Source organism: Medicago sativa, chromosome 4 (assembly GCF_051527215.1).
Source record: "Medicago sativa cultivar Bolivia chromosome 4, Bolivia_mono, whole genome shotgun sequence".
NCBI lineage: Eukaryota > Viridiplantae > Streptophyta > Magnoliopsida > Fabales > Fabaceae > Medicago > Medicago sativa.
The window spans coordinates 73,207,953-73,218,691 of record NC_140752.1 but is presented as its reverse complement, the minus strand read 5'-3'; the positions used below and the strand labels follow the sequence as shown (position 1 = coordinate 73,218,691).

The 10,739-nt window shown below is 30.9% G+C and overlaps 2 protein-coding genes and 1 long non-coding RNA gene across 9 annotated transcripts; 1 reads left to right on the top strand and 2 right to left on the bottom strand.

The window, feature by feature from the left end:
- Nucleotides 1–1,582: 1,582 nt before the first annotated feature.
- Nucleotides 1,583–2,621, bottom strand: LOC146931666 (uncharacterized). Its single transcript, XR_015006799.1, has 3 exons — nucleotides 2,486–2,621; nucleotides 2,149–2,224; nucleotides 1,583–1,881 (listed from the first exon to the last, which is right to left on the bottom strand). It is a non-coding gene; the product is annotated as an uncharacterized LOC146931666 (long non-coding RNA).
- A 169-nt stretch (nucleotides 2,622–2,790) lies between these two features.
- Nucleotides 2,791–6,486, top strand: LOC146931665 (uncharacterized). 7 transcript variants are annotated; one of them, XR_015006796.1, is made up of 4 exons: nucleotides 2,791–3,284; nucleotides 3,616–3,721; nucleotides 5,819–5,848; nucleotides 6,133–6,486. XR_015006796.1 is itself a non-coding variant. In XM_085703218.1 (4 exons), exons 1-4 carry the CDS (start codon nucleotides 3,242–3,244, stop codon nucleotides 6,205–6,207), a joined length of 276 nt encoding a protein of 91 aa, XP_085559344.1. In that variant the 5' UTR covers nucleotides 2,791–3,241; the 3' UTR covers nucleotides 6,208–6,486. The 7 variants fall into 7 exon arrangements, 2 of the variants coding, with proteins under 2 accessions (XP_085559344.1, XP_085559343.1); XM_085703218.1 differs by having other exon boundaries at nucleotides 3,594–3,721; XR_015006797.1 differs by lacking the exons at nucleotides 5,819–5,848; nucleotides 6,133–6,486 and adding an exon at nucleotides 4,615–4,955.
- Nucleotides 6,487–7,064: 578 nt separating this feature from the next.
- Nucleotides 7,065–8,842, bottom strand: LOC146931664 (putative O-methyltransferase 3). Its single transcript, XM_085703216.1, has 2 exons — nucleotides 7,980–8,842; nucleotides 7,065–7,530 (listed from the first exon to the last, which is right to left on the bottom strand). The coding sequence occupies exons 1-2, from the start codon at nucleotides 8,742–8,744 to the stop codon at nucleotides 7,237–7,239; spliced, it is 1,059 nt and encodes a 352-aa protein (XP_085559342.1). The 5' UTR covers nucleotides 8,745–8,842; the 3' UTR covers nucleotides 7,065–7,236.
- Nucleotides 8,843–10,739: the final 1,897 nt, after the last annotated feature.

The following is a 10,739-nucleotide window of genomic DNA, read 5'->3' as shown; positions in this document are numbered from 1 at the left end:
TTGTTCACAATTTAATCCATATATCATAGTTTTTTTCTTCTTCTTTTGGACTTTTTTGAGAATGATACCAACGATGATGCTATTAGTACTCTTAATTTTTATTTTTTATTTTTTAAAAATACTCTTGATTTTTCGACAAAAAAAAAAAGAGAAAGAAATACTCTTAATTTAATTCTTATAGACCTGTAGCACACTTTCTTCATCAAAAAAATTAAAAAAGATCTGTAGCACACTTTCCTAAAAAATAGACCTGTAGCACTCTTGATTTTATTTTTTTTCTTCTTTTGAATAAGCTCCATTTTAAAGTTTTTTTTAATTAATTTTATCTCTCTTATTCTCTTATACTTTTTTTTTACAGAGACACTCATTTGGTAATTTATTTCTCTTTCCTCAACAAAATGAATCTTGTGAAGCTCTCCTCCCCTTCGTAAACCCTAGCTGCCGCAACACTGTTCACAACCTCCATATTTCATTTCCGACCGCCTTTGGCCGAGTTACCCTCAAATCTTCATCTATTTTTTCTCTTCTATCCGGTAGATTAAATTTATTTTCAGATCCGGTAGATTTTTAAACATCTCATCCACCACCTTCTCGGCTAGATCTCGACCAACATAGACAATATTTTGAAAAATCAACACCATAGAAAGAATCTCCTTTATCTCCTCTACAAAGCCCACGAAGAAAATCATTAATCTGAGATACCTTCATCGACGACCACCGCGTCGGAAATTGCAGCCACCATTGTGTTATGGTCTAAAATATGGGTTGATGTATTAATGAAGGTCAAGTTTTTCTTTCTATTCACCTCTTTTACTTTCCTTCATCAATTTCTGGGTTGGTGTATCAATAAAGGTCAAGTTCTTCACATCTTATGTCTCTATTAACCTCTTTTACTTTCACTTCATCAATTTTTTATTTTTTTTACTTCCTTCTTTCTTTCATCATTCTGCCATTTTATTTTCTGCCATTTTATTTTAGTTTTGATTAGAGTTTTAATTTTATTTAGAGATGATAAATTCGAATTTTCCTCTAACATTTGTACCTGAGTAGTTAGTTATTCATGGTAAAAAAAAAAATTATGATATTTCCTTTTTCCTTTCATGGATTTTTGCTTTATCTAAACATCGCTTGAAGAGATAATAACTTTTCAAGGAAAAAAGTAGAGGAATTGAATTGAAATACACACACAAAAAAAAAACTAAATTAAAAAATAGTCAATCTCTATACTAACAGGAATATTTTTGAAGAGTAAATGTTAGAATGACTTTTGGTTTGTTGTTTCAATTTTTTGTTTTCTTTTTTAAAATGTGAAAAAAAAAACAAAGAATGGAAAGTTAAAATTGTGCTATCTGTACAGTCATGTGTAATTTTGTTTTTACAATGAATTAAAATCGGATGTATTATTTGTTCTTTTGCATAACATAAATAAAGTAATGAATGCATAATATTTTTATTTCCATATCTGTTGTCTAGAAAAAAATATGTGAGCATGACATTTATTTTTATTATATAATAACTAAAAATAGTGCTTAAATAGTGTATTTTTTTATACAGCAACTTTTGTTGAATCTCTAGAAATAGGTTTGCATAAAAAGACCATTTATCTTTGTGTTTTGAAGAAAAGAAAAGAAAAACAGTTCCATTATCCTCAAGGCACTGTTGACATGTATTTATCTCCTAGTTCATCTATCTGCAACAAAAAAATTCAAATTTTTAGGTAGCAACACTTTATACATGGTTTGGGAACTGTTTTGATTTGGAATCATGGTTACCACAGTGGTTCTACAATTATCGAACCAATTATTTTCTTCTGCCTGTTTTTCATCATTTATTTACCCTCTTTGATGTTTCTTGGAGAGATAAGAACCATGTTCAACTTTCCTACAAAGTAAAAATATATCCACTATTAAAACAAATTAAAGATGACAATGACAAATAATGAGATTAGCATTTGAAGAATTGATATTTGAGCATTTGATTTTGTAACACAAGAAAGCATGTCTATGAATGAAAGTAGAAATGTGTCCAAACATGTATTTTATGTAGATTTTATTTTATTTCTTGAACTTTTATTTTGACAAATTAGTTATATTTATTTTTCAAAACAATAGAAATGGAAGAAAAAAATAGAAAGGATCATTCACTTACCCATGTTTTCTCATCATTTACTTACTTGTGCTTTTCTTTCAACTTATATGTGCTTTTCTTCTTGTATTATAGTTTGCTGGAGACACAAGATGATCATTCAACATTCTTGTAACATATATGAAGTAGAGATATCAAAGATAAGAAGATGCAAACGATATAAAATGTGTTCACTCACTTCTCCCCGTTATTCATTGTTTTATTTCCTCTTATATGTATACTGTTTCTTTTGCATTCATGTAGAAGCTTCATTTAACATGTTATAGAGATTTGGTATGAAGAGGAAAAAAAATTAAAGACAATGCACAACTAAAAAATGAGTTCATTATCATCTTCATACCTTTGTGAAGATAAAAGAAGTTTCATTTATCTTCATGTGTTCAAGATTTTTCTGCAAAACAGAGATGAAAAAAATGGTTGTTAGAAAAAATTGAGAAGAAAAAAAAGTACTCATAAAAACAATGAAAGAAGAAAAAGGGAGAATGATATAATAGTGAAGAAGTATTGGATGATATATAAAAGAGTATTTGAAATTTGAAATTTGAAATTTGAATTTTTGCCCCCAAGAGTACAACTTGCAGCATTGGTTAAAGACATAAAAGCTGATGCAAAAGTAATTTATCTAGTTGCAATGTAAGGGAAATGGTGTTTTTGTAGAGCAAATAAACTAAACCAAATGCTTTTAGTTGTTACATGACATCATCATAGTTAATTGTGGTCATTTAGTTCAATAAAGTAATTTTTAGACAACTTTTACCCTCAATTGTGTGATTTGTCAAGCAACCAGCCTAGGGTAATAATAAATTTTCCACAACATCTTCCCTTCTTATATTAAGAGAGATTTATAAACAATAAGCTACTTGACAAAAAAATATATTTAATTCCATAAATCAATATAATCCAAATCAAATCATATCAATAAATCTTTCAAGAGATACTAGCCAGTTTTGCCGAGTTCTACCTGTTCATCCTCAAATTCCAGTGGGACCGTGTTTCTTCTACCTTCTAATCTGAACTTCCGCTTGCATCAGATCGAGGATGGCGTGCACGAGTGGCATTACTTTGTCCTTATGTGCTGAATCGGAGCAAAAGAAGGATGTTTGTGGGTAGACAGGATATTGGAGTTAGATCTTCTATTGGTAAGTTGCATGTTTGTCTCACAAAATTCAAATTGAATCTGCGATGGTGTCAGAGCTTGCCCCCCTGAATTCAAATTTAATCTGCTTTGTCTGCGTTTTGGTCTTTGTTTGTATTCCTGTTTTGCCCCTTATTGAGGTCTTTAAATACCTGCATCTTCTGGTTGATGTATTCACTTTCACAATTTGCAATTTTCATCTGTGAGGAGAGATTGTTGTTACTTTCAACTTTCAATTCAATATCGGTCTGCGATTTGAGTTTGTTGTTTGGCTTGATGTCGAAGTCTGTGATTGATAACTCATTTGACTCAGTGTCCGCTGTATCACCTGGTAGGGAGAAATGGTGGCTTAAGGTAAGGGTTCTGAGGTTGTGGGAGGTGCCAAGCTTCTTGAATCCTGAGCAGCCCAATTCCATAGAGATGGTTCTCATTGATGATAAGGTCATATTGATTATTGTTGTTGATTTCTATTTGATTTTATTAGTTTATCACTTGGTTCTATGAATTTGGGTTGAATTTTTTTGAAGAGCTTGCAATCAGTATTTGATGTTTTGTTGACAAAGCAAATAGCAGATAACTGAAAAGGAAGAGTAGGAATACTAGAGTTCTTTCACCCATGTTAATTACGATTTTTTAAGAAATTGACATTTATAATCTATATAACTTTGAAACCTTATTTTCATTCTACAGATTTATTAAAACAAAAAACACCCTCTTGAACTTTGATAAGCTTGACTCACTATTTCCTTTCATTTGTATTTGTTTCATGCAAACCTGCTAAAAGCTTACATTACAATGTGGATGGGTTGAGTTTGGTTTAGCTTTTTCTTTTTCAATTGCTAATTCCCTAGACTAAATCCCCTATTAATAAAATAAACCTCATTATTTGAGATAACATAGTGGTGAGATTAGAGTATATTACCATTTAATGCCAAAAATCCAAGGGATCGGGCAATTTGGTTCTCTGTCACATTAGATTTTCTGGGTGAGATTTTTTTTTTTGAAAGTTGTAAAAGAAAAAGATTATTAAGTCAAAATTCATCACAAGATAATTTGTTAAGGGAGAATTTATGCATCAGAGAATAGCTAAAGCTTAGGGAACAAACTATGGGTGAACCGTGTAGCAGTCCCAGTGCAATGACATATCATACTGATTGCTTTGTTGCAGAATATATACAAGACACGATATATAGTATGCAGACAACCAAGTAGCCACTATAATATTTAAATTAATTCATATGAAATAGAGAGAACATTTTTTTTTTGATTAAAATGATGGATGAAATATTAATGATGATAGCCATCTGGTAGTTGTTGCTTACGGCCTTCTCCAGTGCTAGGACCAGAGTTGTTAATCTCCTCCAGTAATTTCTTATTATGTGCTGAAGTACTGCTTATTACAACACTATTAGTATCATTATGCTGTTGTAGTGGCCGAGCCATCCCATGTTGGAATTGGAAGCTCAGCCCAAACAAAATAATAACAATAATAGCAAAGTAATATAATTTCACTAAGCTTCCAACCATTATTAGGCTTGGAACGAGGTGTATGTGATCTTGCTAATGAATTGATGTATATATGATTACTACTATAGCTACTTGATATATAGAAGAGCATGCTACATGCATTGCTATTTATAGTGTTGCTCATAAGGAGTTTAATTGTTTTGAGACACCACCTCTTAATTTGCTAAAGTATACGCTATCAAACATGGTGTATTTGTTACCTGCAACAAACAAAAAAATGTCACCAGTTTCACAATACTCTACTCGCTACTTACTGACAATATTAATATAAATGGAAAAGGACATTCCTGATCTATCAAGTATTATAATTCATATAACACAGCTTCCAACAGTGACATCAACATTGAATAATAAAAAAAAACTGAAAAAAAAGATTAATAATGAGAATATGTTATAAATCAAAGTAAAAGGAAATAAAAGCAACATGACCATTGAACATATTTTAGTTATTTTAAAGAGATCAATAGGATATGCATAAGTTATTTGTAGGTGAAAAAATATCTTTCCTAATTTTTTTTACGAATATTTATTAACCCTTAGAGTTGATGGGGACCAAAAACATATGTAACCTTAATATTTTTTTTAATAAATATTACCCGTTAGATTTGATGGAGATAAAGAACACATGTAAACTTTTTAAAAACTATTTTTCCACCATTTCAGTGTAACGAGCAGTAATTAGACCGTCAACGGTAACAAACAATGGGTATAGCGAAATTCAAATTTTAAAAAAAAATTTAAATAATTAAACAAACGGCTATGAACAGTGTTTCAACGGTTATGAACAGTAGCAGCCACTTTACAAAATCAAATCTATTAATATCCCACCTTCCTTCTTATCTTTCACACCCTTCTCATTAAAAAATTTCATGTTTTCAAGGATGGGCAAGTGTTTCCTTCTCTGCTTCACCTTGCATGTGTTTATTCTGCTACTGATTATTATCATTAATTTTGATGAGTTGGGAGCGGTCTTTGTAGTGTTAATGGTGTGTAGTGTTCTTCCATTGTTAGGCTTCGCCTGGACGATTACCTTTTGTTAAGGTATTGTTCTAAGTCACCAGTTTTATTCTATTAGTTTTTTTTTTGGTAATTTTGAAAACTTTAGTTGTTCGACATTTCTCTCAGAATCTCAAAGAATCTAAGCAAATTTTATGTATTAAAAAACGGAGAATTTTTGTTCCAATTTTCATGAATGTCGTAAATGGTATCTGTGTTGGTAGTTGGTTTCTTACGTTATTTGTTTATAGTGCTTTTTATATGTGTTATGCTCTTGCAGAAAAAAAAAGTGTATATACTAAATTTGTACTCTATTTGATATTGTTCAGGTAAAAATGCAGTATCCTCGAAGAATAATGAATGTTGCAGTTGACTTTTTGTTCGTGTGGGGTTGTACCGGATGAATGTGACTGAGAGTTCTTTACACTGGAGATCGTCCTTCGAAGATACTTCATTGCACTGGTGAACCATTGTTGTAGTTTCTAATGTTTAGTGTTGTTCTGCGTTAAAAGATAATTTGATCGTGACAATGTTATGTAGAATAAAAGTTATGTCTAACGTTACAAATTGTGTCGTGATTAGTTGGTATTAATCGTAAGAAATGTAGTCCGTAACCCCATTGTACTTTCCTATCGGCTGTCGTTATATTTATGGCAAGTTTCTAATTATAGTTTGACTGTTAATTGTTTTGGTACAGTACGTGTTACTTCGAATTAAATGATTCGTCTGTGTGATTCAAACTGTAGCTTCGAAAGATATTTGACAACGCGCCACAATGCACCATTGTTGCACATTTGTTGTCGCTTGAGTATACTGCCGAATTTATGCTTTAAGATTTTGGTGCATTAGTCCGTAACTGTCACACCGGTTCAGTCAACCCGTGCATCGGCACGGGTTACACACTAGTTTATTGTAAGACCATCCCCAATGGTGGTGTCTTTACCAATTAAGACACCGTACCTAATAGGTACCCCCATTGGGGAATTTTTTTTTAGGGGTCTCTTAAGACCCGGGGTCTTATTTAAGACCCCCAACTTTAAACGGAACCCGCACGCTTTTAATATTAAAAAATTGAAATGTAGTGATATAAAGTTATTGATAGTTGATTAGTGGGTCCCATTTAAGAACTTTGTGTGAGATCTGGGTTGGAGGGATTGAGTGCTTATTAGGTACTACTATTAAAAAATGATAAAAGAGTGATGTGTACGTGTGGGACTCATTTAAGTACCCAAAAATGGATGTCTCCATTGTGGATGCTCTTACAAAACAATAACACAAACATACATCCTCTCAAAAATAAAAAATAACACAAACTTAGGGAGTACAAAAAGGGAATAAAACACACAATCGGACAAAAGAAGTTCAAACAAACCAACAATCAGAGAATACACTGGTCCTTATAGTGTGAAGCACTTCAATTACTAGTACTGGTACTAGGGAAAAACCTCAATGAGAGACTTAAAACCAAGACCATGAGTTATCTTGTAGTTACTAAAACCAGCAGAGAAAAACAACTTGGACCATTCTTTCTCATTTCTCTCTTTTCCATTGACCAACACCATCATCTCCAAATCATAGAACAATTGTGCTTCAATTGTATCATTGTCTTCCTTCTCATTCCCCATCACTGCGTCTATGATTATCACTTTCCCTTTGCTCCTTATTGCTTCCTTGCATTTTTTGAGTATTTTCAAGCATTCCTCATCGTTCCAGTCATGTAATACACCCTTCATGTATATCATATCATATAAATAAATACATATCAAACAATAACTTAATTAGTTCTTGATTTTCCATTTAGAAGTCCCTAAATATAAGATTAAGTTATAAGAACATGAAAGTTGATTAATAGTAGTATTAAATTTGTTTTAAAAAAATAATAGTATTATTAAATTTGTTGAAAATTGGTATTTTTTGTAAGTTTATGAGTGAGAATTAGTTTGTATTTCTATCATAATATTTATTACATATTCCAAAAATTTGAAAGTTTGTCCCATAAAAATAAAGAAAGAAAAATCTCAAAGAGAGTCTTATGTTTAGGGTTGAAGATTGTAATTTTATGCGACAAGCTATTAAAAAAAGTTAAATATAAACAAAAACCAAAGACTAAAAAAATAAATTAAACTGTTCTTTTGTTTTTGTGGCTTTAACACTAACAACATAATTAGCATACTACCTTGAGTAAAATTGAATGGGTAGGAGGAATTGCTTCAAACATGTCACCTCCAACATATTTTAAGTTTTCACTTCCTTGTAAGCCATCAACAACATGTGGAAGATCAAATACAATGCACTCAATGTTTGGGAATGACTTAGCAATAACCTTAGTAATAGTCCCTATGCCTCCACCAACATCAACCAATGATTCCAATCCTTCAAACACCCCTTTACACTTTCCCATCACAACACTAGAAGCCAATCTTGTTTCACAAGCCATAGCTTCATTGAACAAATTATTGTGATTAGGGTCATGGCCAGCATAATCCCAAAATGCAACACCGTTATTTTCCGTGTGAAAAGGTGAAGGGTCATCATTTTTGTACCAATTAGAAAGTTGACACCATGGTTTACTCAGAACTGGACCAAGTATGACATGCAACATAGATGTCATACTAAAGGGATGGTCCTTAAGCAATAATCTAGATGCATCATTAAGCTCATACATCACTTCTAGATCATTTTTAGAGACATTGAAGAAACCAGAATGTGTTAAAACTCGCATCAAGCGATATATGTCACCGGTTTTAGAAGGGTGGATTGGTAACAAAGAAATGAGTTTTGAGAGTGGGATTGGTTGGCCATAGTTGTGTATAACATCTGGTATACACAATTCAATTGCACATTTAAGGGACATTGAGTTTATGAAACTGAAAATGTGGTTGAATACTTGGGTTTGAGCTTGAAGCAATTTTGCAACATGATCTTCACTTTGGGATTCCATTGGTTTTGATTCCTCAACTATCGTCTCTATTTGTTGTAAGGAACCTCACTCTACTTGGTTCATTTATAAGTGGAGCATATAACACAAATTATTGCAATCAACCACCAACATGTAAAACTATTTCGTTAAATATAGTTTTTTTTATTTTTAATTCTTAAAAATTTAGACCAAGGGGGCACACTCCATGGCCTATACAAGGTGAGTCGGTCCAATGGAGTTGCAAATAAGACAACCGCTTTAGATCTCACAATTTCTTACCTCAAATTCATTATTTTAGGCTATGTAGTATACCTTTTACTTATTAATTTGCTATTAATTGATTTACTAAAAAATAAATCAAACTTGGGAATGTATTTAATATTTATCTTTGTATTGTTTTATATTGTAAAAACCGATTAGACTTAAAAAAGCCTCAAACTTTGTTGTTGCTGGTATATAAAGGGTCTCACTTCAAATTTCGCATTAGATGTTTAGATTTATTTGGCTAGCTCTAACAAGATTGAAGAGAACCATCGATATCAATGAAATTTTTTTATGGTATACTCAAAAATTCGAGTGTACCGGTATAAATATTTCATAAACATATAAATATTTCATAAACATAATTTAAAACAATTGTTTTTTTTTATTAAAACTATAGGTATAAATATTTCAACCTTTCAAATTATAACAAATCATATTTATCTTTCTTCAATGATACCAACAATATAACAAATGCAAATACAATATAAATTCTTATCTTGAATGACATCAACATTAATATATCATTTTTATATGTGAATTTGTTTAAGCATATAATTAAAAGTGAAAAAGTCACTCCAAAATTAAATTTGAATAAGTTGATTGGTTTATGTTGAACTCGAAATTGAATTATCTGAATTATTAGAGGCTAAATAATGATGAGTTGGAAATTTTAGATTCAATGAAGGATAAAAAATTATAATATAACAACTAATTACTAGTACTACGAACATTTATCATTAAAAAAATACTTAATAATTTAGATCATCCGGTTGAACATATGTCACTCGAATCCTTAAACACCCCCTAGCGAAATGTGTCACAAGTTTGTACTATATCAATCCATTGAAACCAAACGTGTCACATTTGATTCACATTTCGAAAAACAAAGTAAAATGGTGTAACAATAATGCAAATGCAACTTGACAGGCTATTGAGAGCAAAAAAAATCATGACAAGCCATTTAAAATTATTATTGTTAACGTGTGAGTGCCTTCCATTCAAAAAGCATAAAGGCAGCTATATTATAATTTTTTGTTAAATAATTTTTTTCGTCTTTAAAAAATTATCAAATTGGAAAAAGAAAAAGAGATCAAACATATAGTTTCATAGTAGTGGTTTTTTTTACGTGTGATGATGATTTAATAATGGAGAAAAGGTCAAGCGGGAGATATTCGAATCCAACATTTTGGTGAAGAGAAGACATAAAGTCAATAAAAAATGATATCACTTTCCTCTAAAAAAAATTATATCACCTGAAATGGCAAGATAATTTAAATTAATATATGTTCTTCTCAAAAAAGAATTATATATTTTTTGAGAGCATATAAATTATCTATATTATTCAACAGGAGAAAGTAAAACATTCTATAGCATTTAAATTACGCACAAGGGATATACGTCCCATTACTTGTAGTTTTCTTCCCTTGATTGCATTTCCATTTTCTCAAATGTGCGACTAAAATGAGAAACTCGTTTTAAACTTGCTAACTTCTCCAAGGAAAAATCGTTTTTTATGACGGTATATTGAGCTTTTTATATTTCTAAGCTAGTAGTATGACTGTTTTATGTTTCATTATATACATTCTCTTTGTAACATTTATTTTTTCCATAAGTTATGCTATTCATATTATTGATACTCATTTGTTTTATTTCATTCAAAACAACTACACCTTCTTTTTTTTTTTAGCAAAAGTACGATTAATTCATTTCATCCAAAATCATAGAGTACAAAGTAGTTGTTAAATGGTAGAA